The 27369-nt window shown below is 44.8% G+C and overlaps 1 protein-coding gene across 5 annotated transcripts in view; it reads left to right on the forward strand.

Moving 5' to 3' along the window:
• Positions 1 to 27369, forward strand: part of DCLK2 (doublecortin like kinase 2) — a 378330-nt gene that overhangs the window by 337113 nt on the left and 13848 nt on the right. For all 5 annotated transcript variants that reach the window (XR_014978130.1, XM_085641650.1, XM_085641651.1 and 2 more), the window contains 2 exons: positions 22353 to 22449; positions 24697 to 24777. Coding sequence is in view for 4 of the 5 variants with exons in the window: in XM_085641650.1 (XP_085497776.1) it covers positions 22353 to 22449; positions 24697 to 24777 (178 nt within the window). In the remaining variant the exon portion in view is untranslated. The remainder of the gene's footprint in view (positions 1 to 22352; positions 22450 to 24696; positions 24778 to 27369) is intronic.

The following is a 27369-nucleotide window of genomic DNA, read 5'->3' on the forward strand; positions in this document are numbered from 1 at the left end:
ACAGCACTCGGGCCAATCACAACACTGCATTGTTGCGTTGTGATTGGCTCAGGGAGCCTGGCTGATTCCTGGTCGGCTGACTGAGGAGAGACGATGTGGGAGAGAGTGGTGAGGAAGTAACTGTATTTTTCTTTTTTTACACCAATTACCCTCTCGCCACCCCAGATCCGTGTGGCCGCCACTGTTATAAGCTTAGCTGTTACCATACTGAGCTCTCCAACCTAGGCATTCCACAGCGACATCATTCATTCACATGAGATTGGGATCATGCCCAGATAGTTAGTGTGACATTTTGAGCATTTAATTGTCTCATCTGTGACATATGTGGACACACTGGCTTTTCCTCAGCATCACACCCAGTGCCACCTTCTTAAGTCTGAGCTATACCCAATTGAATCAGTTAGCACAGATCAACCAGCAGTCACCCTAGAATCCTGAGATGAGTGGTGAGATGGGATACTAACAGAGTAAGCAAACAAATCTCCCCAAATGAAACCAGCTTGCTCTGATACTACTAATTAAAATTTGAAACATTACTAAAGGACATAGACAATAAAAATATTGCACTCCCCCCCCCCCCCCATACAATGCCAGAGATGAAAAAAAGAACTATAAAAAGAAAATCTTTGGTTTTATATGGTTGGTTGAATTGCTATAAAGCAACGACCTATGGTAGCAGGCTTTCCAACTCCTTGCTCATGTTGAAATTATGAGAACATGCTGGGGCTGAATGGGTCACACCCTCCACAAACCCACATCAAACACCACCAGGCAAGCCGTCACCTGGAACCCTCAATGAGAAAAGGAAAAGGAGGAGGCCAAGAAACACCTGGCGTCGAGGCTGACTGCCGGCAGATAGGTTACAGCTGGAGTCACATTGAAAAAAAATCCCAGGACAGAGACGGCTGGAGATGAACTATATATTCCCCAGGAGGAGTAGTAGGCATACGTAATTGCTATAAAAGATCATAAAATACAGAGCTTTACAGTCTTTTCAAATCAGCGTAAAATTAATGTGTGTGAGAAAGTCATAAAGTGTGCCAGTTGTCGAAGTACCTGTGAAAGGAGGATTATTTGGCCTGCTATGTGCAAAATTTGCTAAAGTGCCGTGCTCGGTCATAACATCTCTTGTAAGCGGTACTGCCCTGTGACCAGCTGTGGGCTATGCTTTATTTTCAGCCGCAAGTAGGATGGAGAAGTGTCCAATGTTCAGCTGCAACAAAGTACTTCATCTTTGGATTCACGGTCTTCATTTTTTTGGCATTCTACTCTGCCCATGAGGGCATTTGCTCTAGCTTCAAATATTATGAATTTTACCATCCGTGTATTTAAATGGGTGTAATCTTGATTAAGTGCTGCAATAAAGGCTCGTCTGCAAATTACTAATGTGGCTAGATAAAAACCCCATGCAGCATCTTTCTTTGTTCAGGTAGTAAAGCTGGGCAGGTGCGGAGGAGGTGGCCACTGGTCTCCTTGCCCGCACCACAAAGTCCTACTGCTTCTGCTGTTTTTAGCTAAGAAGGCGCCGAGTCCAATGTTGGTTGGAAGCCTAGCCGAGGTCGTATGAACTTACGTTATGCAAGATGTGAGTACCCGTGATCAAAGTAGGGCTGGGGTTTTAGGGACCTATAGGTTTTGCTGATTTGCCAGGCATGGCCCCCTTTTTGCCAGTGTCACTGTGTCATCTTGCAGGGAAAGTTATTTGGTCATGCTGTGGAGTTGTTTTTTTTTAATTCACTGGATGACACCTAAATGTTCCATAAGTGAGTGGCATGTAGTGACTGTAAAGCATCTTTAGTGATCGTCTAAATATAGAGCTCTGGTTCTGCTTATTTATTTGTAGCCAGATGCGTGCGGCTAATGAATTCTTCCTGGCCTGTTGGAATCTGAGGCACTTCTTAAGAAACGAACATTTTGTGGCCCAAGTTTGTTTTGTCAGCCTGAGCTCCAACTGCAGTTGTGCCTGTGAAGTGTAGCTTGGAAGCTTGCATACAGACCGCTAAGCCTTGCCCACCAATAGATCTAGTAGCTTGGCTCCCTTGCCCGCTAAGATTTCACAGTTGTATGTCATATTTGGTAGTAATTTCACTGCCATGGCCTTCTGAAGGGCCCTAGAATGAGCCCATGCAGCGAAGTTGAGAGGGTATGGAAGCTTGATGTCAGGGATGCAACTTTAGATTTCATTACCTCAATATGTGGGACAAAGGTCCCCCGGGAGTCGAATACCATCCCAAGATATTTATATTTTGGATCACAAGTTAGGCGGAGTCCTATCCATGAGCCAGGTATACTTAGTTTATTACTAAACTTCACAACTTTGGTTTTCTTGGCATTGATTTCGAGTTTGTTCTGTTGCGTAAAGATGGAGATCTGCTTCTATTACTACTACTGCTACTACTACTACTACTGCTGCTGGTATTACTACTAATGCCCTCCCCAACACGCAGACAAATTCACTGCTACTTTGTCAGCTTACTTTGTCTAATAGCTTCATGTGATTAGGATATTTATTTACCTGTCCTTGTCTGTCATTTTACAAGTCAATATATTCTGGTGCTTGTGGGTCGGATTCCAATTCAGCCCCGCTCATTGGACAAATACACACTAAAAGAATGATTGGTGAAAGAGTAAGAATAGAACATTTGTTTCACTGTGACATGGTGTCATCTGGTGGATCCTACCTTTGATTGCACTGGTGATGAGGCATAAATATGGCAGAGAAAAGATCCATCACTTATACTTGCATGTTTCCCCACCATCAATAGTGGCCCATTCTTAAGGCCTTAAGGATGGGCCACCTCCTACTTTTTCCAAAAGTGAAGCATGTCTGTCAGACTGAGAAAAGGGCAGCCTGACTTGACACCCTTCATGTTCATGTCAGGTCAGGCAGCCAGTTGTTTTAAATGCGCTTAATTTGCAGGCACCTGGCTACCTGAGGTAAATGTTGCTGGGTTGAAGATGGCATAGCCCTGTGGGTGTGACCTACACAGCTCAGCAAAGTAGTTGGGTGTTCTTCCCCTAACAACAATGGGGGAGCGTCATTGATAGCCTCGATCTTGGCCGCTTCAGTGTTAAGCCCTGAAGTGACAAACTCTTTCTAGAGTGGGGTGGAGTCAGAAGTTACACTGACTCCATCTCACATTGTGACGAGAAAGGAACTGCTGCCTCCTCTCATTGACTAACGGTCAGCCAATGAGAGGAGGCGGCCTCAGTCTCAATCCTCAGGAACCACAGAGGTTTCCATCCCGCCACCTGAGATCACCACTACGCCCCCGGTAAGTGTTATATCCTTGTAAGGCTTTGTGCATGTGTATGCATGAATGTATTTGTAGGTACGTGATGTGAATGGGTGTGTGCATGCTTGTGAATGGTGGGTGAATGTGTGCACATGTGTGAATGCTTGAGCAGGAGTGGCATGTGTGTACCGCCCACTCCTTCCTCTGCTCGAATTTCCGGTAGTCATTGCCCACCATTGCCGCCAGCTGTGTGTGCCCTCTGCATTACAGTGGCACGGTGTTTAGGAACCATCAGCATGAGTTGATGGGTGCTTACAGGGTTGATGCTGATCTGCTATGCCCACAGCCCTTCTGAAAACGTGCTTTGGTTGTAAATGCACCAGCGAGGTGACAACTAGAAGAAAAGGTTTGTGTGTGGGAAGTGATAGTGAGTGGGTGCAGAGCTCGTGATATGTAGATAGCGATGCAGCAAGGGGGAGGCTGGGTACAGTTTAATCCTTTCTGCACCGTTTGAATGAATCTAGAGTAGTTGTTGCTTGGTTTGAAAAAGTCCCATTCAGACACCGAGCCGACCCCCTGCACAAGCATTACAATTAGAGGGGTGGGTCATTCCCTACTGGAGTGCACGTATTTCGGCTGACGTGTTACCCGCTGGCACTGAATACCTCGCGCATTGTGCCTTCTACTTTATCCGGATCATCACACTGGAAGTCGAGATCTCACTGAGAAAAAGGCAGATTATTTTTATTAAAGTTGCTTAATACCCAATTTCCTCCTTTCTCTTTAAAAATAGTTACATGCCTCCTTATTCTCTTTTATGTTAAAAAATGTAAGTGATGAACTTGTTAATGCTCTATATGTTTGTTGGATTTGCCTGTTTTACTGTTATATTTTTAGGAGCATACATTTTTAATATAATGATGTAATACTCGAGCGGTTTTGTACGATAAACTTTAAAGTTTACAGTTTTTAGAACTAAATGTATCACTGTAAAACATGGTAGTGTAACCAACTACCAAAAATTAGCCTGAATATCACAATAAAAGAAAATAGTTACATGTACAGTAGCACACAGCAGGCTGCCAGTTTAATTACAAACACTATTACAATGTGCATGCTTTGTGGTTCCATCAAATTTATTAGCATCAGGTGCAGACCAATAAGCAGTAAATACATATTTGACCTCACTTGGTTTAACTAATATGTTTACTTCTGGGCGAAGCAAACATTGGATGTGAGAGGCACAAGTCCAAGAAGTATGTTCAGAGCTTTCATAATCTGTTGGCCAGCAATGCCGTACAGCTCCTCTTTACCGCCGTGTCCCCACCGCAAACTAATTTAATGAGTTTCAGCACATTTGTCTGAAATGGTGCAGCCATGCACGTGTTTTGACCTCCAAAAGGGAAAACTGGCTCAGTGTATTATGATTCAGATCAGTAAGTAATAACATCAGTTTTGGGTCGCCAAGTCGCCAAAAAAATACACAAATTAACTAAATTGAATTTGATGTATGAGATTTTTTTCCTACACATTTATTGTTGAAATTCTCAAAATGTAAAAGCTTTTACTGCCCAATGGATGAATGATCCCTGCCATTCTCAGATTGAAAATTCTTGTTGTAGTCATGTATTTTAGCTCGCTTAAGCCATCGTACTGTGTAACCAAAATCATAGTCATGTTTTTTATTTTTAATCACCAAGTGCTCTTCTAATAAAGTTAATATGTCCAAATGTGTTAATGCAGTGAATAGAAGATGAGTGTTGTCATGCTATCAACGAGCACTAGGACCCTGAAGCAGATCTATGACAGTCCCTCGACACTACATCCTATGACCAGGCAGCTCTAGTACCAAATGCAATTCAGAGCACAGCACCAAGATAGTTTGAAACCAACTCTGTTGTCAGTTTGATTTTATTTTAAACAACACTCCAAGAACAACAAAATGGACAATATGATAAATAAACACAATGATAAGTAGGTTCTTAATTTGTTGACAAGTAGGTTAGACCGTAGATGCAGACAGCCGACACGTGTTTCGTTATGTAGACGACTTTCTCAAGGCTGTTGACAAATGTAAATACACCACTATAAACGACAGTTGGAAATTGCAGATAATTTTCTCTGTATCAACCACTACGTAAAATTGTTGCTCGATAGAGACCTAGTCAAACTTGACCATGGTGCAAGATGCAAAGAAAGTACCCCAATGGGGGGGGGGGGGAAAGGGAAGAGAAAAAAGAATATAATCTTTGGACAAAAGACCCAATGTGAAAAGTCCTTAGGGGCTCCTGATATCTAGTTAATTTGTTCATAAGGTAAGTGCATTAAAAAGTCCCAACAACAGACACTGGAAGAAATAAGAAAGAATAACAGTTCAAATTGAGAACTGATGAAAATATACCTTCAACTGTAACTATTCCGTTTGTTATTTGCAAGCTCTGGAAAGTTTCCTGTTCCCTTTGTGTACTGGGGAATTGGACAGTACAAACTTCTAGAGTATCCTAGACACAGTGGATATTATTCCAGATTCAAAGGTTACCTCTTAAATAGAGTCAAACTGCGGGATACAAGAATTGCACTATGATTATTTTGTTCTAGGCAAATGCAACACATCATTGATCACTCGATTATATCCCTAATATTGTAGTCATTTAACTCTTGTGCCATAAGATTAATCTGTTGTAGAAAGAAATTATCGAACCCAAAAGCCAGTCATATATTGCTGTTGATACATACCATATTAATATATATAAAACGTACCGTAAAGTTAAAAGAGCAACTGTTACAATTTACACATCGCAAGGATACAAGAACAAATAAGGGCCATTAGGAATGCGAATACCAACTACCCTCTGACCGTCCATTTCAATGCAACTCATGGGATAGCGGAGCACACTCGAGTGAGAATCCATGGGTTGGGGACGGCTGTTGAGAACCCCAGAGGGGAGGATAGAGTACACTGTAGTCTACTCTATTTTTCAAACTCTGTTTTGGTCTCTCTTTGTGGTGTGTTTTCACTGTTTTACTATTAGTAGTGTTGCACAAATACTTACACACTACATCAGAGTTAAGCATAACTACTCTACTCCAAGCTACCAAGCGGGTGAGAACCGGTTAATTTGGAGTTTGCTTGTGCCTTACCCTGGCAGGGACTGGGGTTGCCGTTCAACCAGTACTTACACCCCAGTCAACCATCTATCCAAATTCTTATAATGGCATTTTCAGACTAAGCTTCTGTGCTGGGGGACTCCGGTGGTGGTGTGTCTCTGTGGGCTGCACAACTTTGTGGAAGAATATGGAGCCCTCCCTAGTGCTACAGATACATTTGCTGTGTCAGAGTAGGAATACTGGTCCTGTCGCCTGGGCATTTGTCCATATACAATTGCCAGCTAAATAACAGAAGCACCACTGATGGAGTACGGTACAGCCATGTGTGCTCAGCAGTGGCAATAGCAAAAATGTGCAGTGGGGAGCTGTGAGTTAGGGAGCACTGAACTGGTGTTCAGGCATAAGAGTCCTGCCATCCTGATTGCAGGTGATCCACAGAACTGAAACCTAGAGGTGTTCTATTTTGTTGGTATGGCCAGCTGAGTAATTGTCCACACATACTAGTGTGACAAAATCATGACCGCCTTTTTGGATAGGTGCCCTGCAGTCAATATGTTGGCAATAGTAAGTGATGTGAGAACCATCAAAGCAGCTGACAATTTTGGGTAGGTGCTATTTTCCCACAACAAGGGGTTGCAGTGTATTTGTACAGCTGGGGCAAGAGCAGCCGCATTACTAAAGTGACATCTCACCTTGCCTTTCAACTAATGTGAAGATTGGAAGTGTGGCTCACTGGTTAGAGTAGGCAGACCTGGAAGCAGAGGTCAGCCCGGGACCAGGGTTCAATTCCCGGCTCGGCTGGGTCTTGAGTCCATAAATTGTCCATGGGCTCGATAATTCTCGCTCCAGTGCATACTCAATTCATGGGTTCACACTCTGCGACTCTGGGCAATAGCTTGCTTAATCTCCACAATGGCCCCTCGCGGCGGGATGCCTGGCTTTCACCTTGTGGATGCCCTGCTGGGTTATCTCACAGGGGAATACCAGGACGGGTTCCCTAAGCAAGCGCTTAGAGACCGGTTGGTGATTTGCGCTATATAAATATCTGTACATTTACATTTACATTAGCTGCCATCACGTGCAAGTTACATTGACTAAGTGAATTTTTAGACATTTGTGGGGGAAACAAACTTAAGGAAGTGGTCATTTCAAGGCCATAAAAACACTTCAAGCTAATAGAAAACACGTGTTGTGCTTGTGTCACCAACACCTTGCAGGCTGCACATGGAAGAAGGAAGTGTGAATTTTTCAGCGGTGTGCGGACAGTGTGGCATATACGAGCAGCTGCAAAGTAAACAAGCATGCACTGCTGAGTCTCTAACTATGTGGATTGAACTTCACAATAAAGAGGTGTTTACCATGACAGTAGCCTTCACAGAAAGTGACTTCAGAGCTGCTGTTCAAGCCCTCGTACTTGTGCATCTGGGTGGTAGTAACTCCCTGATTCATTGCCTCCCAGTCTCCACACTGACACCCCTTAAGGGCATCCTACAAAGCCTGAAGAAATATGATCACTTCACCCCCATCCTTTTGGAATGCCATTGACTCCTTCTTACTGGCCCGCACCATCTTCAAAACCAGTAGCATCATTTACAAAGTCATCACCACCAGCACCCCTTCTTATCTTGCAGATGTCACCATCTCAGATGGTTGTCTTCAAACCTGCAGTCAGGACACCATCAGTCTGCAGACCTAGAAGTGTAAAACATTAAAAACCATGCAGCAGGCCTTTTCTATCCATGCAACCAGAATCTGGAACAACATCTTCATATCAGTGAGGACTACCCCAACACTGCTGCAATTTAGGAAAGAGCTGAAGACTCACCTCTTAGAGGAATGCTACATCACAATGCATTAACCTTCCGCAGCCCAGCTCCCTCTCCTATCACTCATTGACCTTGTGCTTGACGTTGATTCTGTACAGAGGTCTGTTGCCTTTTCGCTAGATTCGCACTATAGAAACACCATATATATATATATGTGCTTATGTACACAGCCAATTCTGCTGCAAATGGATCAGTTTATAGGTAATATGCCGCCAGCCATCTTGGAGAGGGATAAAAGGTTCACCACTGCAACTTGGGCCCCAGCAACTCTACTACTGTACTCTTCATGGTAATATTCTTGATGCTACAACTAGGGTTACTGCTAGTAAGGAGATACTGTAACCACGCACGCTACTGTCTTTGTTGCAATTACTGCTACTGACGACAAAACAGCTGCTACAGCCGTACAGAGCACAGCAGGCATGTGTGATGCTCAATATCGAAAGTAGTAGAGACAATTGCTGGCTCACTTTCCAATGCTTCCCCTAGAGTTGTTGGCCCTTACTGTGTCTGTTGATGGATATACCCTTCTACTACTGGTACTGTTGCTGCAAAGATTGCAAATACCATTAAAGCATGAAGCAAATGCAAACAATTTAAGCCACAACACTGCCCACTGTTAATATTGCTGCTACAATTAAATGTACTATTCATTCCGAACTTAATAGAGCATATGTATCACCGATTTCACTTACAGTAAAGATAGAATCCGTGTGGCCTCCTGTAACCTCTTTTGTTACTAGTTATTATAAAATTATTAATGGACTTTAGCCATGTTCAGAAGAAGTCCTTAAGCCTCCATGATTAAATATATTTTATATTGTATGTGATTTTTTTTAAGGCGACAAGCAGACACTAGTCTATGCACTGCTTAACAGCCTTATATTGATGTTTTTTTTAATATCACAACCATTAATGTTAAATATTACGCACTTCTTCGAAGACGCACCCGGAGGGTTTGCTTGATTTCGCTGGTTTGGGGTGATGAATCTCCAGTGTGTAATACAATAGAAGTATTCTGTGTACAATATTCTATCTCTGTATGTACACCTTATGCAATGTACTGTCACTGTAGCAATGACCGAAATGTTAATAAAAACTGTTTTAAAAAATATATATATATTACGCACTTTAATACTAATGAATTTGCATAATGTCATATTTTTTATGCTCTGATATTGCTATACCTCTGCGCTGCTGTTCTCCTGTATTGCAGAGTGTGATGGCAATAAGCAAAGCTTTAGGGCAGTCGTAGCTAATCAGCGCTCAATTAAGCTATTGCCATGCCACCTGGAGCAGTTCTAGAAGTTACTGGGCACAGGAGGCACTAAATCACTACAAATAGAAGAGCTGCTAGTATCAGCAACAATTTGCACAGGTGCTGTGCACCAACAACTGTGATCCTAAGTCAACTATACTCTACAGCACAGTGACAACACTGGAGGTGCTGCAAGGTGCTACTGCTCTAGTTCCTGGGTAAGTGTTGAACTTCGCCCTTTTTGCAGGGTCATCCCTGAACTTTTTGCCTTCCTCCTAGTCTTTTTTCTGACCTGGTGTTGGTGGTTTTAGGACCCTGGGCAATTTTGCACTACTGTCCAGTGTAAAGTGCCTGTGCTCTCCGTGGTAAACATGGTAAGATTGGTCTACACCTGTTTGGCATATTTAATTTACCTGTCAGTCCCTTGTAAAGTGATATCGCAGATACCCAGGGCCAGTAAATAAAATGTTACTGGTGGGCTTGCAGCGCTGATTACGCCACCCACCAAAGTAGCCTTTCAAACCTGTCTCAGGCCTCTGCCATTGCAGGGCCCCTGCGTGCAGTTTACTGCCGCTGTGATGTGGCACATAAAGTGGGTGCCACGTCTGTGACCCACCTTTTACTGCATGTCAGTCATCGCTAAGGTAGGCCCTAGCTTGCCCTACGGGCATGGTGCATTGTGGGTAAAAGGTAGGATATGTACCTTAAGTGTACAACATGTCCTGGTAGTGACAAACAGCCATGTTGGTTTCTCACTGCTGTGAGGCTGCCTTCTCATAGGAAGGCATTGGGGATTCCCTGACATGTGTGTCAGTGGTAATTCCTGATATGAACGGAGCAGCGTGGTCAAGTTTGGTATGTTTGGAATAGTAATAATAAATGCTGCATAATGGTGTGCGCAGATTTATTATCACTATTTTAAAAATGCCACTTTTAGAAATTGGCATTTCTGTGTGCTATGTGTCTTTGTGCCTGCCTGATGTGTATTGCATGTCTGGCTCTGGAGTGACAGGGGCTGGTGAGGTGTGTGGCTCCAGAGGGGCATGGTGAGTCAGCGCTAGGATGAATAGGCAGATCTGCATTTGGAGTAGTAGGAGGCCTGTGCCTGCCTTGTTCAATGCTGGCTCCGCCCCCCTGTGGTGTGACTGAGGACAGAGCTCAAACTGATAAAGGAGGGTGTGAGCACTGTATAGAAACTGCTCCCATACCCCCCCCCCAGATCCAGTTGGGACTGGATCCCCAAGCCCTGTGCCAGGGTGAAACAAAGATACAGCTTGGTATAAATATAGGGGCGGTTACCCTATGAAATGTGTACTTGCTTGGAGCAGTGTGCCAGCTTGAATTGCTGGGCCCCAGGAGGAACCGCCACGAGGGATTGCCCCTCTGCTGGAGGGCCCTGTGAGCTGGCCTGCCTTGGCCCTGCTCTGCCCCTGAGGACTTTGGGGCTCCTGCACTGCAGGCTCAGTGCTAAAAGAGCGCTGGATTCACTAGAGGTGCCCCCCTCTTTGCTGTTGGGACACTCTACTTTAGGTTGCCTGATCCCTTGCGCAACGTGCCTCCTAAGACCGCAAAAGGAGCAGTAATCTTTTCGGGGAAGTCTGGGCCGAGCCCCCATCCCAGGGGTATGCCGATCTCCGTGGAGGAAGCATGGCCGCTAGGAAGCGAACCAAAAGTCAGGCAAGGCTGTGCCTGTCTATGGGCGGGGCTCCTGTGAGGAGAGGGAAAGCCCGCGCTGTGCTGGGAGGCCGCCAAAGGAAGCGGATTTGGAAGATCAGCTGTGCTCCTGTGAGGCAGAGAGCCCCGCATGCTACCCGAGAGGACTCCCAGGAATTCAGCTCACCCGAGGCGCGGGTGAGCATGCTGGAAATCAGGGCTGGAGAAGAAGCTGCTCCGGAGGCCGGAAGGCAGGCAAAGGTTGCCTGGCTGAGGGAGGAGCCACGATGAGTTAGGGCCCGACGGAGACCTCGCTCCGTGTTCCCTAGCAGTGGAAGCTACTACCAGCCAAGAGCAGAGTCCTGGTGAGTGGGGCCGAAACTGAGCATATTCTTTGGTGCCTGTGATTGGCACCGGACAAGTCCCCGTGAAGGGGGGCTCGCTCGGCTCTGTGGGTACTGGTGTTGATTTACTCAGCTACACTGCCTGATTGCGGGCAGCTGCAACGAAGGGGCCATTCCTTTTTGGGCCCACCATAGAAGCCCCGGAGTGGGGGGCTGAGCAGGCACTGTGATGCCGATTGCAATACCAGAGGAGTCCCGGAAAGGAGGGGCTCCGTAGACACTGTTGGTGCTGATCTTGCACACACAGCTGCACCGCCTGATTACAGGCAGCTGCAACATTGGGGGTATTGTTTTGGGTCTCTAGAGAGACCAGGGTGGATTACACCCACGCCCTCATTTCTGGTGCTAGCCTGTCGGGCCTGCACCTTGCTGCAGTGGCAGCCTAGCGCCCTGACTTTGGTGAACATAGGGCATGAAGGGGAAGTCCCAGATGGGCCCCTGAGGAAAGGCCAGTGGCCTGTGAAGCACCTGATGTGCTGGGAGGGCCTAAGGCCCTAATTTTCTTTTGCATAATGTGTTTATGCCTATTGTGATTATGCTGTTTACAGTATTTTACCAGAAGTTGCTGGTTGCTTTAGATTGACTACTTGTGCATTCTAATGATTCTGGCAGTGTCCCGATTGGCCCTGTCATGTATATAATCCCGTGTAAAGTACTACCTAGTGCCAGTTGGCACAGTGTATATCTGTGTTCATGAGTAATACAAAGGCTATTTTTTTATATAACCGTGTGTGTGTGTGTGTTTTGCGTGTGTGTGTGTGTGTTTTGCGTGTGTGTTTGTGTGTGTGTTTTGCGTGTGTGTTTTGCGTGTGTGTTTTGCGCAAGCGCTTTACACATTGCCTCTGGGATAAGCCTGACTGCTCATGCCAAGCTTCCAAGGGGGTGAGCAGGGGTTATCTTCATCATGTAACTACCTTGCCCCGACTGGAGTGGTAATTTCTGCCTGGCTTAGGCGCTTGCCCTAGCCAACCAGAAATCCCATTTCTAACAGTAAGTAATATCTCTAAGATACCCACTGCAACTCCAAATACTAGGACAACAGAACTGTTCTTACTTGTCCTGTCGCTGCTGCATCAGCACTCGATAGCCATGGCTGGCTGCTGACGTACTCTTACAAGTAACACTGCTGTTCGTACACCCAACCCAAAAGTGGTGTGAGATGCGGGAGGCAATTGATGCAGTGATATGTACAATGCCATTGTAGTCACTGTTACACACACTCCGTGAGTATCATAGATCTGTTGCACTAATGTGAAACAGTTTATGCTGCTGTTACTGTCCTATCACTAGTGCCATCACTTCTCCAGTTCTGCTGCTTCGCAGTATCACGACTGCATATAGTACTGGTGACACACTGCTGAGACTGGTGAGACCCTTTCCACGCTTTCTAGTGTTGCCATGCTGACTGAAGTTACTCCTACCAATGGGACTGTCACTTCCTATGCAACTACAGTTATTCATACTTCTGTATGTACCGCGGTTACAACCTTCCACTGCTGCCGCTACAACTGATACTGCTACAGTTCCTTTAAATACATCTGCTACAGGCATGAGACCTATTACACCAGATGCTGAGAGGACATACGGTTACTCATGTTAGGGTGAGGTCGGATTTTGGTCACTACTGCAAATGTTGATTAATCATCTGCAGTTGAGAGTACCAGAGTTGAAGACAAACATGCCTGCTGTGCCATGTAGCAAATCTGCGCCTGAGAACGAGTGTGAGGCAACAAGAACCCGTGAAGGCAACAGGGGTGCCTTTCCCCTGGACTGAAGACATACAAGTGGGAACACAGAGATCAATAAATGCAGATGTATGGTAACTCATAAAGGGATACTGATACTGTCTGTCTAGAGGTATTACAAAAGGAGCTGAGACATAACTGACATCCCAAGCGATTGTCCAAAAACACATCTCGTATATTAAGATAATGATTTCCACAGCAGTAAAACTGCGAGCAAGTCTAGCTCATGAAAATGAGGTGGTGAACAACACAGATTCCTTAGTTCCCTACAGATGTCATAGCTCAATGCATATGTGGGCCCGAGGAGCCCCTACAATTTACCTCCACAACACTCCCACTTGTGGATGAATCGGAAAAGGTGTTAAACCTCATTTTCATGAGCCAATGTGTTCTCAAGATAAGACACCTGACCGCATATCAAATTACAGTCAGTTAAGTGAGGACAGACTCCATAATTGGGTTCTAGAGTAGGAAAAAAACATTTTAAGATTTATTTTGGAAACTCAAAAGGTGCGATACTGAAATTGTAAATGCAAATGCATGAAGTCACCGCGCCATGCAGGCTCTCAATAAATAGGGCAATGCAGGATAAGTGCAAAAATCTGAAAAATTCTAAGTGAGCAGCAAAGTCAGTAATAAAATGACAGCATTCTTTGCTGTTTCAGAAAGTCTTTAACCCCTTCGGTGCCCGCCCCTTTCCCCGCCCTGTGCCGGCCGTTACATTAGCGGGCGGGGTTTGTGACGAGCTGGACTCGTCATGGGCACAGCGCCACCGCGGCCCATGACGAGTCCAGCTCGTCACGGGCACCGAAGAGGTTAAGCTCACCCCGCAGAATCTGGTGTTTATATGCAGGTTTTACGTAGGAAATTATCAAATTCTTCAAAATAATCATGGTGTCAGCAAAAAAATATACTCTCAGCAAATCAAAGAACGCTTTGATGAAGGTCATATTGCCTTTGTTTCTAAACACTATCCCACTATATGAATATTGATTCTACCCATGCTATGCTAATGTCATCCGGAGATGGCAGAAGTAGTTAGATGTACAACAGCAAACTACTGTGAATGAATGGAATACAGTCCGCTAGTGGAAGGGCCTTAGAAAAGTACAGCATTATTGTGTTGGAATTTATTAGACTTTTAAACTTCATCAAAAGTGCATAGCATACAAGGTATACATACAGCATGTCCTGTTTAAAGGTTCTACACAGAAAGAGAAAAAAGTGTTATAAGAAACAAAAAAGGGAAGGAAAAGAAAAACAAGACAATCATTGCACGTTGAAATGATTGAAGAAGTCCTGCTTATAAGATCACACCATTGGCAAAATCCCGATAGATGTGGTTTCCACACCGCCCTCCGAACTTGACTACTTGACTGTTTGCTACAGAAATAATGAACCGTGAACATGCAGAAGGAGACATACATTTTGAACAAGATGACATTGAGGCCTTAATTGAGACCTAGTTAACATAGTCCAGGAAAACATACTTTAACAAGATATGGGAAATGTTATTCAAATGCAATAACGCCATGTCAGTGTACACATATTCATTCACGGGTAAATCCACGCTCCGACCAAAAATATAAAATGTACAAACACTTTAACAAACTCCCCTCTGATTATAAATTATCACTAAAACCCACAATGATTCCAACAGTTACACCATAGTCTATTTCAATTTCTGATTCTTGCAATTCAGTTCCTCCAACAGCCTCAGTTATTCACTTGATCTTTGCCATCCACTATTTCATTTCACTTCCTCTTAAATTATCCTCTTTTCTTCTTTCCGCCCACATTTTAGAAACACTAGTTCAGAAAATTTGAACGAGCGGAACAGTACAATTGCACAAATTGATACAATATTTGGATACTAGATATTATCAATTGTTCCCATAAAATTATGCCTATCCATCGGAATATCAAAATCCGAATGGACACTAGCGTACAGCATCACACCAGTGGCATCTGAGATGTCTAGGGCGGAATTGTGCACCTGTTAACCAGAGATTCTACCATGGCATTCTGATGAGGGACCTAGATCTATCCAAGCACCCAAGTCTTCGTTCTTGCAAAGCCCTGGTGGATGTGGTCCATCAGCGATGGCAGTACAGCCAGGTGTTTACCCATCAGGAGTGCATCCTCCTCTACTGGAGAGTTCCAGGTGAAGGCTGTGCAAGGCCAAGATTGTTTTCTTTTAGGCTTACAATGGTGGGATTGTCTTTTGAGAATGGACCTCCAGGAGCCAGTCATGGCCAGTGAACGACCATCATTCGCTGCAGTAGCTGCTTTGAAGTCTCGAATGGAGATGGCCAAGAGCCTTCGACCAGATAGTCATTGTTTTTTTCTACTTGTAGAGCCTCAACTCGACAGGTCGAGGATGCTAGAGTAGGGTTGGATGCCATGTACAAGGAGCATTCTTACTGCTGCAAGATTCCTTTTTCAAACCTCCGGTGTGATTTTGACATGTTCACATTAAAAGCATTTATTTTATTACCAGGCTTTGACCAAGAACAAAAGAGAAAAATAAGAAAAGGGATTAAAAGGGAGAAAGAAATATTGTGAAACGGTGACAGAGGGAGAGAGTAGGGATTAAAAACAATCTACATGAGTAAGGTAAAGCGCAGTACGAGCAGATGGTGGAAGAAAAGCATTGGCAAAGCCGATATGTTTTCCCAATGCAAAATCTATTGGCTTTGCCAATGTTTTTTCATGTTGCACAGCAGCCTGAGCTGTGCAACATGGTTTACAGTATTAAAAAAAAAAAACTAAAATACACTAACCCGACAAGTAGCACTTTTTCCCACCTTTAAACCATGTTACACAGCAGCCCATGCTGCTGTGGAACATGTAAAAAAAAAAATCTGTGTCGGGGTGTGTTTGGGGTTGGGCAACACATCGGTGAGCGGGAGGAGGGTAGGGTGGCTGAAAAACAATGGAGTGTGGCGTGGGGTAACTCGGGCAGGATAAAGGAGTTACTTTTGGACATGCTCTCAATGAGTGGATGTCCAAAAGTAAGAGTAACTGTAGGAGCCTGTGGTCAGTGGAAGGACACTGGTCACAGAAAGCTGTACTTGGACCATGCTACATGTCATGGACACACAGAGAACCCCCAGAGGAAGCAGAGGCGAGGGAGGTGTTGACTAATCGGGGCCAGATCTAGGGTGGTGCGATCGGTGCCACTGCACTAGGAGTTGACTTGGGGTGGGGGCATCATTTTTGAAAATTTATATTATTATTTTGAAAGCACCTGCTGCCCGTTCCTGGCTTCCAGCAATTTTCGAGAAAATTGTCAAGATAACTCCGGTGATTAATCATCTTCCTGGAAAGAGACTGGAGGTTTCTCTATCGGAAGTTTTGACTCCTCCTAAGCTAGGGCAGAGGGTTAAAATGCCTGCTTCTAAGAATGTGTTCCATGCAGATAAAGTGCATATAATGTAAATAAGTTAGTAGGTTACGGCTTTTGTAAGAGAGATACTTTTGTAACTTGTCGTTTATAAGTCAAATTCCTAATATAGAACAATGAGCTATTAACTGTCATCAAAGAGCTGCATGCAAACTGCAAGGTATATATGTTAGAGCTATGGTTTTTTTGCCCAGTCTTTCATCATCCTAATTTCGTGAAAAGGGTTCATTTGGGTAGAAAACAATTCTTATTATTAAAGAGAACCACTAACAATGATGTTACGTTTCAAATTGTGAATTTGTGCTTTTCCAGACTTAGGACTCTTAAACTATATTGCCTAGCAGTATCAATGACATACCACTCCTACACTACACCTTGTAGTCCTATCTGATGTAACATTTCCTATACACCGATTTACACACATATGATTGATTGTCTCTGTGCAATGTGTGTGTGGTGTAAAGTGCTCTTACACCTTACACTGGTATGAGTAGTACTACAAAACTAAATGAATCTGAGACAGTGGTTATGGAGACTTGAAGGGCTCTGTTAAAGGGCGGTGGTGACAGAATCCGCAGCAGAGGTGGTCATGGGGGGGCGCCAACAGACATTGTCGCACTGGACGCCACCAGTGTTAAAGCCGGCCCTGTGACCAATTAATGGTAAGTAAAGAAACACGAGTGAAGTGGGAGTCAACCAATGGTACGAAGAAGCAAATGTGCGGGCTCTATGACACTTAAGATTATTTTTTTAAGAACAATGGCAGACCGCGCATGCCCGCTGTAGGCAAAACCTTTTATTGTTTGGATTTTTTGGGTGGAGGAAGGGGTGTTCTAAGAAATTAGCATTGATTTTGGACCAATTAAAGCACACAGCACGTCAAACAATGAATTCCTGTTTACTACCTTTATCCCCAACTAGACAGCTGAAATGGTTTACCAAAGCGTTAGCTCTGTAAACATTACCGTGTGCATATAGCGCCCTCTCGTGTCCATCTTGTACAACTACAGGCTAGAGATTTTACCATAATTTCAATGTATTTGATAACTGGTCCTCGTCGTTAGAAAGATGCTTCTACTGGCTATATTTACGGTTTGTCCAGTTTCACGCTTTGACTAGCCACTACCCCTAGTGCAATTATACCAGCGCATGTTAAAGCGATAAATGCGCTGTGTTTTTCCCTTCATACCCTGGGAGCTCTGAACATCCGCCTTTCTCGTGCCCTTAAGAGCATAGGTCGGCGCGCACATGCCTTTAGCTCAGCTTGCCTGTTTTAAGTCACAACCCTACGTTTCAGTGCACTTTTCGCCTGTTTGTCGTCTGTGTAAAATGCAGGGTGATTCATGGAGGGCATTCGATCCCAGCCAAGTTGTGTGTTTAGTCGGTTTCACATTATGAACTTAAAAATGGATGGTAGAAGCCTATTAACCTATGAAAAAAAGCAATGGCAGGTTTGAAGCTAGGATGTCTGGCCAGACACCAGCCGAAGTGTTACGTCACTGCGAAGTGTACATTCTGGTATAAAACCCCATAAACTGGTTTCTTCACGTAAGAGGTCCATCTCGGATGGACTTATTTCACATCTTGGATTGTCACGTGATTATCAGTGATAATGCCAACTTCTTCGGTGTTATCCTTGCCTACGGGCTTAACCGTCGGTCTCAAATTAATGTCCTGGGCTCATGTGCTCGATGTCAACTCTCTAGGCTGCTCTAGCATACCAGGCAACTTCTCCCTGAGCTAGAGGGGAAGTCCTCAGTCCACGGCCTTATCCTCTCTTCATCTCGAGCTCAGGGATAAATTGCTTGGTATGCCAGAGTTGACATCGAGCACATGAGCCCATGACATTAGAAACCCGTTTATGTCCCCTGGGACCCGGAGCACAGTTCAATTTCCCAGTGCAGTAGGTTTCAGCTTGCTTGACAGTTTCTCCAAAACCCAAATATTGGGAAAGACGTATCTGCTCCGCGTTTTATTTTTTTATTTTTACTACTTTAGAATGCACACTTGAACTTTAATGTATTAAACATGATTTAATATGTGCCTTGATACCATCATAACATGGCCACAATATGCCAGGAATTATCACCATAACTTTAGGGCTAACATTGTGCTTGGTTGGGCACCATCAGGCTCAGAGCATGCCACAAATTACTTCCATAATGCAGCGACCACCATTATAGTAGGTGCAGGTGCCACAGTGTCAAGAATTATCTATCAACTGTTGGAACCCTCATTTTTCCCAGGGTACCCTGAAATGCTAGTAACTGCCCCCATTGTGCTATGGTGAACATTATACCAGGGATGTGCTCCATCATACAGTGAATGCCCACAATAAGAAACACCACCCTAGTGCCAGGACCACCATTCGTATATATGCCCCAAATGACCTCCATTCTGTGAGGAAGGACATTATGCGGGAGAGAGGCTACCTCATCCCATGGATGCCCAAAATATGCAGGCAACTATGGCCCTTCTACCTGGACCAGCACAGGTGCCCACACAGTGCTGAGAAAAGGCACCATTTGAAGAATCCTAGCCAGTGAGAGGGAACATACACGCGTGGCACATACTAAATAAAAGCTTCATCCAGGCAATCCCATAAGGTAGGCTGCATTCTGATCTGCACTTTTACAGAAAGACGATGTGTCAAAAACTACCTGAACAGAAGCCGTCCAGCCGGCAGTGTCCCCACCCCTGAACTCCTTTCCTCAAGACTGCATTGCGCCTGCCACCAACTGCAGGGGACTTTGTGTTTTGAGCCGCATCTCTTCAGCAAGGTCATGATGGATGGAAACTGCAGGTCCGGCATGTGTGACCTGCAGTGCCGCCAGCACAGACGTCATCCCCGTTCACACAGTGAACATGAGACAGCTAAGTGAACTTGGGTCATCCTAGAAAGTGACCAACAACCCAAAGAACATCAGACATGCTCATCGGCCTCTGTACTGCGTTCACTCCCATGTACTGACGCCCCCAGATGCTGTATCGCATACGCCAGAAACTACCCCGCACTCTGCTGCTAACCCCTCACTCTTTCTTTACAGCCACAATGGTCAAATATCTGTTCTCTTACCCACCCAGCTTTACCACACAACTGCATTTACCCACTCTGTGGCACTTTGGTGCCTACATTTAACCTCTACCAGCTAAACTGCAGTCTGGTTACTACTACTGACACCCACAACCAGCCCCAGCCACCATGCCAGCATGGCCCGTCAGCCTAGTTTGGGTCTGTAACACCCGCACAAGTCCCAGAGTGAGAGAGCTCTTGGCCCAGGAGTCGGGCCAGAGGTCTGCCTCTACATCTGCAGATGAGCCGCCGGCACAGAAGGGGCTACCGAGGGCCTCTGTTGGCTTTGGAGAGAGGCCCATTGGGTGGGACTCGGTGGCCAGGAGTGGACTGTCATTAGTTCTTCAGCTGGCTGGGGTAAGGGGCAGAGGGGGCTAGCCGGTGTGCTTTAGGTGGCTGGATGGGGGGGGAGGGGGGAGTGTAGCAGGCTGACCGTAGTGCCTCAGACAGGGAAGGGGTGGATGGCAGTGTCTCTAAGGGTTGCCACAGAGGAATGGATTCACTAGAAGACATTTTAGGCGGAGGATTTTCCCTCCATGCTGGAAACACTAGAAGAGCTGTTGTGTTTTTCTAAATCTTTGATGAGCGGATGGGTGACGTTTCCTGCATATCAAGTGCCTCATGTGTCAAAGTACCCTGGGGTGTTTCTACCTGACACAATAGCATAACTGCTCGCCTTAGGCCACCTTTGAAGCAAAAACAAAACATGAGTCTTGTGTAGCGGCAACCTATGAAGGGCTTCAAGCACAGACAAAATTTGTTTCAACAGCTACACTTCGACTGGGTCACCATTCTGCAAATGCTGTGGCCTGTTCAGTGCATCTTTGGCAAGTAGCAACGTTTTATTTTTATTGTGATGAAATCTGCTCTCAAGCTCACAAATGTGAGTTATTGCAAACTCCCAGGTTCATGACAACCTTACATGGCGCGAGGCATTTACCATGTGCTGACATTCAAATAGAACAATCTCTGTTTTTGATGAGTTTAGTGTTGGAAACTTTTTATGCTTCCAGTTTTGGATGGCGAGTTATCAGTTTATGACATTGTAAGCTTGCTGTCTGCTTGAACCTAATGAAACTTACGACAGGTGGGTCGACCTAATAGTCTGCCAGAGGGGGATGGTACGCAACCGGGCCAAGCCTCAGGAGACTCAACAGGTAGAACTAAACAGGGGGGACCGGAATCCTTTAATGGAAACTGTACGACACCTGTTATCAAGGACGGAGTTAATCCCTCGATAGGCGATTCCGTGGCCCCACAACGGGTTGGAGGCGCTGCGGAAGGGTATTGTAACCAACAGTGACTAAAGCCGTCAATAAGAGCTCGAGGTACAACACCGTGTTGATATTTGTTATATCATAGCTATTCAAGGAGCGTGATAATGTGACCCCTGTGATCTTGCCTGGTGAGGGTTCGGAAAGTTGCTTGACATGAAGATCAGCACTGGGGGTTGGCTGCCTTCTTAAATGGGTTGTGTGGATAACGTAAGCTCGGTGTAGTGCAGGACCATCCTGGGTCCCTAGGTCATGCTGTCTACTGATCTCGGAGCGAGATGGCGATTGCTGTCGCCACAGGGGAAAGGATATATGCAGATCCATCTTCTCAGTGCGACATGCTTGTTGCAGTAGTATTAGAAATCATGTTTAAGCATTAATGTAGCATGTGGAGACACTACGTAATGTGGATGAAAATGGAAACTGGAGAGGCGTTGAAGGATTCTTCACATTAGGCTGAAAGGCATCTTGGAGAGAAGCCGTCACACGCCTGGCTATGAATTTCATCAAGACCAAACCTTGGTAAAGTAGTGGTGACAGTTCTCTATGAACACCCACAGATATTTTACCCACTGTGTAAGATTAAGTGTCCACACATTTCATATCTTTAATCTAGAAACAGTGGACAAATTAGCTATGGTTGAAGCTAACTTTTTCATACTCCAATGAGTGGAAAAATGTGATAGCCATTTTTATAGTGGTTTCTCAGCTGTATGGAGTTAGTATCATCTTTTCCCATAGAGCAGATGCCTTACTCCCGCAACGTCCTAATGCAGAAACACCCACAGTGCAATAAAGCTCTGGTCCCGGTGCCACGGCCTCCATTTTGGTCCATGTTAGGTTTTGTTTGAAGCTTCTGAGCAGGACCCTGTTCAGTTCACCAGGAGTCTACCCTCCCTCCACTTGTCTCCAAATGGACAACTAGTGCGGACAGACCTTTTTATGTTCAGACCCTTCTTGCAGGAAGGTCCACCATGATCAAGATGGCAGCAAGGAACACCTTTGTTTGGGACATTTGAAAATGTAAGTTTCGCGCACCCAAAGGGCATTAAAATAAATCAGCTTCAAATACCAAATCATTTTCTGATATCTCCACACAGTAGTTTTGCAGTAAACTTTAAGAGCATCTTACGTCCTATACCTTTCAAAATCTGAAAGAAAGAAGAAAAAATCGACATTATTTTTTGTATTTTATTGCTATCTGCATGGATTTATATTATTGACCATGACTTATGGCACCGTCTGTTTGATTTTGCACTATTATTGAACACTGCTGCTGTCCAGGTTTCTTCTTTCTCTTTACGTTGTGTTCATTTTTTTTTCATGCTAAATCAGAACTTTTACCTCTTTATTTCACCTTTCCACACAGTGAGAATAATCTCCAAGAAGACCTGTTTGATCAAATTCTTGTCGGAAAGCTGGAGTTTCCAACACCCTACTGGGACAACATCACTGACTGTGCAAAGGTAGAAAGATAAGCTTTTGGTAGCCAGTCAAAAGTGTTTCTTTTGTGATGTTGTGCACATCTGGATAATGGTGACTGGTGAACCTTAAAAAAATAAAAATGGGGTGACATGGCTACGTGAGACAAGTTCTTTTAGGGGTGTTTCACCCAAGAAAACTTTGAAAACGTAGGGGCAAACGGTGCATTTTACAGGACAAGTCTCACATATATGAGGTAAAAATTCAGATATTTTAATGGGAAATAATGAATGAGTCTAATCATTTTGGGCTCTCAGGCATGATGCTTCTTCTCCCTGTAGGAAGGTGGGGCTCTCCCTACCTAAGAATAGTTTTAAAATGATGGCAAACCTGGGGTTTTCAGCATTGTTTTCTAAATTGTCGCTATAGAGCTAAGTGTGTGTGAATCCATTATAATATTCCTTCACGCAATGTGATATGGTATATCATTTTTCAAAATGCATACACCACTTTTTCTATATTTTTCCATCCTGCCCTGAAAATAGATTCTCAGTCATATGTTCTAAATGAGAATTGACTTGGAAGAGGGAAGGAGGAAAAACAAAGGTGATACAATCTCTAAATCTCGGGCTGTAAACATCAGAGCCCATAATGCAATGCTTCTCCACAGTTAAATGGCACTTACTGGATCAGGTAGGAGGCAGGTTACCCAGTCCGACCAGTTGAGGGCACCGAGAGCAGTGATGATAATGTAATAGAATGCTGTAACATATTGCACAGTTCCATCATTGTAGAAGATGAAATGCATGCACGTGTCATCCAATAACAGCCAAAGTAGTAAGTGCCCTCTGGTACCAAGTCACCAAAATCGGCAGCCTGAATTATCCCTAAAATATCTGTTTCAAATATGTTTCTGAAATGCGTTCCTTTTGCTTAAAACTTCTTGCCAGTTTATAAAAATGAAAATACCTAGCCACATGATATAGATAATTTGATTGTGGATAAATATGCTCCATTCTCACAAACCCAAGCTTCACATCTTTATGAAAAAGCACAATATTTTGCCTGAAATACCAGATTTTTTTTTTGTAGATACATTCCTAGTTCATAAGCCGTGTGTACTAATGTAGCACATGGGACAATTTGTGTTCATTTCCCATGATTAAGTACGGGGATGTTCAGCAGATGGCACAAATTGTCATCTCCATTGTGTCACAAATGATGCAAAAAAAAATTCACAGTAAGTCGAGGATGGGGACCATTGTGCCAGCGCCACCATTATGCAATGTGCATCCACAAATTCAGTGACGGCCACAGTATGTGAAGGATGGGCTCCATCCCACTATATGTGCATATTTGATGGGCTGCTTTATGCCAGAGATTGCCAGGATGTTTCAAGACTGGACGCTATAGGGCACAGGTATTCCTCTGCTATGTCCGGATTAGCCTGTATGTCATCCAGAATGCGCAATATATGTCAAGGGTGGGCCTCTTATGCCAGGGGCATCTGTGCAGGTATTCTGGTCCAAGGTTCAGTGTCTGTGGCCAGAAAATAACAGTGTGTAAATGTGCAAACACACACCTCTGGTGCAGTTCGCTTTACGCTCTAGAATTTGAATGCTGTGCTGTCCTGTTCTTAGTTGAGCTTGTAATTTCACCCCCTCCTGGTCTGTTTTGTTTGTTAATCGGTTATCAGAAATTGTGACTTGGGGAGAGCTAAAGGACCCTTGAACCACGTTACCTGCCAATAACTCTGCTACTTTCAGTAAGTGAGCTCTTCCCACTCCGATGATGCTATGGCTGTGTGTCCGCTGACCAGTTAACTAGTAAGTAGAGGCTGCAGAATCAAGAGCATGTAGGGGCGATCTCCCCCTACATTTGAAGCGAGACCTGAGCATTTGTAACGCTTTGAAGAAGAATTAGAAGCGCTATGCTGTTTTCATAAATTGATACCCCCTTCATGCTCGATTGCTAGAAAAGCTTATCTGATAAAGATACTGTAGTCACCTGTAAGCTCACTTTCAATGTGTTGATATTGCGTAATCCATCGACATCTGTTCCCATGTTGCATGGCTGCTTGAAGCCCCCAGTGTGCTGGGTATATCACCCTGGTTGTGAGAAGTCTGCTCTATGCCAACACAAAGTAACTCATGCAAACCTTACAAACTGCAGTGCCTGACCAGGTCCTCTCATGAATGTGATGAAGAGATGCATGCAAACTGACCACGTGTGCTGCAGACACTCGTGTTGCCGCATTTCACTAGCAGTTGTTTCTTGCTTTGGTTTTCTAGGAGCTGATTGGGTTGATGCTGCAGGTGAACGTAGACGCTCGGTACACAGCCGACCAGATCCTGTCTCATCCTTGGGTGTCTGTAAGTGATACTGTTTATCATCTTTGATGCTTGAACCTGTACTGAGAGTGAATGGGTTGGTATATTGATCACTCCCATTTTAGGGGGGCATCAGTGGTTTGAAGGCATTGTTGATTAGCTGTGTATGTAACAGCAGCAGCTGCTGGCAATCTGACGTGGGGAGGCAGCACGGGGAAAAAAGTATTAAAAAAATTACTTGTCTTTTGCTGCCGGCCGCCGCAATCCTCTGCTCCCGTGCCGCACCTCATTGCTCCTCTGCTCCCGGAACTGCAGTCGCCACGAGCACAGACTTTCCGACTCTCCAAGCACTCCTGGATCCTGTCATGTAATTACTCCCAGCATGAGAGAAATGCTGAGATTGGGCAGAGCAGGCCAGTTTCCTGCTCCTGTAGGGACTTGGGAGCCTGTTCCCTGAGCACTGCGGTTCTCTTCAAGCAAGGGACAGCCTGGCGATATCCAAGTGCGCATGTCGGTTTGGCTGTCCTAAGACTGCCGGCCAAACCAACATGCGCACTGTCAGTGTCTTCCACGCCTCCTCCCCCTGTTTCTGATGCTGCCTCATGCCCCGTCCTAGACTATGCGACTTTGGAAGTAAAAAATTAAATGACCAAATAATTTTATTGTTATTTTATTTTTCTTCTGTCTGCTGCATTTCTGCAGTTGGGCGACACTCCTCCGCCATAGCGGAGGAGCCGCCCCTGGTATTACATACCGCCCCTGGTATGTAATATGCAACAGCTCAAGTGCCTAAACCGCAGCCTAGCAGAAAAGACCAGCATTGAAGTCCTTTCACTGTCTATAGATTGTTCGGTGCTGTTTGGGTTTAAAGGGGATTAAAAATATATACTGTGCTCCGAAATGTGGCCTTAATGGGTCTTCATATGCGACTCTTGGAAAAGCGTAAGGGAAAGTAACTGTGAAGCCTGTTCCTTGTGAGCAGTGCCAGCCTGATGGACTCATGTCCTGTACTCTAGGGCAGCTCAGTATTTGGACTGGACCACACTTGTTATTAATTAATTGGCGGAGTTCACAGTGTCATCTGCATATGACAAAGAGCTAAAGGGGCGAACAGCATTTTTGAGTGTCGAAGGTGATGGGAAGGTTGCCTGTCATCTTCAGTATTGGCAGCATTGAAGGCTGCACTGTGACAAAGTGAAATGTCCCCCTACTGGACTTTTGATTCAAAGGTAAATTGCTTCTACGTCAACATTTGGTGATCTGTTTCTTATTGTGAGCCTTGTATTTGGCGCCTCAACATCCACGACTGCTACAGATGTGGTGTGGGAATGAGCTAGGGGAATTATTTTATTTCTTCTGTAGGTATACAGGGCACGCCACTAAAACAATTTGCCTATTTTACACAGTAAACATTAGCAAAGAATCCTGTCCTTGCTGTCGCAGTGTTGGAGGGATGGGCCCTGGCCATGTGCCCCTAACCCTCCTGATGCTGTGTCCTGCTCTTGTGATCACAGCCCTTTTATTATGAAGAGGCATTGTCTAGAAATGGCAAGTGTGATGGCCTGTTAAAGTAAAGGAAATGGTGCAGCCCTCCCCTCCAAACTCCTTTTTGCGTTGAGGCATTACTACCTGGTACCAAAGCAGCACAACAAGAATAGAAAGTGGGAACATTGGTCTGTGTAACAAGAAGTGATCGGAGTAATACTACTGTGTCCATTTTCCTCGTCACAGTCCGTACAATCTGGGGTTATATGAAGCCGCGCTCTTCCTTCCGCCGACACCACCCAGCAGTCACCACAAGTCAGGCACTACTCATCGCTCTTGTATGATGAATGGTTCTTAAATACCGCTTCAGATGTTAAGCAAATGTTTGTTTTAACCTTTGAAACAGTAGCTGTACTAGAATGTACATTTGTGAACATGTGTGAGCCATATGTGATGATTAAGGACCAAGGTGCTAATAAGAATGCCTGAGCTATTCCCATTGAGCAGGAGGAGATACTTGTCAATGAGGGGCTTATCTCCTTCGACCACATATGGTTGTGGAACTAATTACCGGGACACAAGTCACACTGAACTCAGACACCCCAAAATCAACCCACCCCTCCCCACCCAAAAAAAGACCTAGGGCCCATCGACAGAGCATAATAAGCATGCTGCAGAATAACTGGAAGACATCAAAGTTCTGCCAGCAATACTACCTTGAAGTACTCCTAACCTGATGAGGGGCACAGTTCAAGCCTGTAATGGAGTAAAATCGCTAAGCAGCGAATTAGTAGTAGAGACCAAGAGCACCATCTCCTCATGTGCAAGTAATCTGAACTCCACAGGCGAACGGATAGTCAACCGCTGGCACTACACAATGCACAGTTGCATAAATATGCAAAGACACAAATAGGCATGGATCCTAAACAGGGAATCATCTGATAGCACTTTGCCAAATATCCGCACACTTCCCACCTTCCTACAAATATAAGGATTTGGGAAAGGGTCAGAGGTCTTAATGTAGGGGGGAGAAACCCTAAAACAAATCCACAAAAAGACTATAGAAGGTTGCTAATAAACGCCAGGTGGGTATTTTTAAAGGCTTCTGACGTGAGATGAAGCGCTGAAGAAGGGTGAAGCATAATGGAC

This window comes from Triturus cristatus, chromosome 2_2 (genome assembly GCF_964204655.1).
Source record: "Triturus cristatus chromosome 2_2, aTriCri1.1, whole genome shotgun sequence".
Taxonomy (NCBI): domain Eukaryota; kingdom Metazoa; phylum Chordata; class Amphibia; order Caudata; family Salamandridae; genus Triturus; species Triturus cristatus.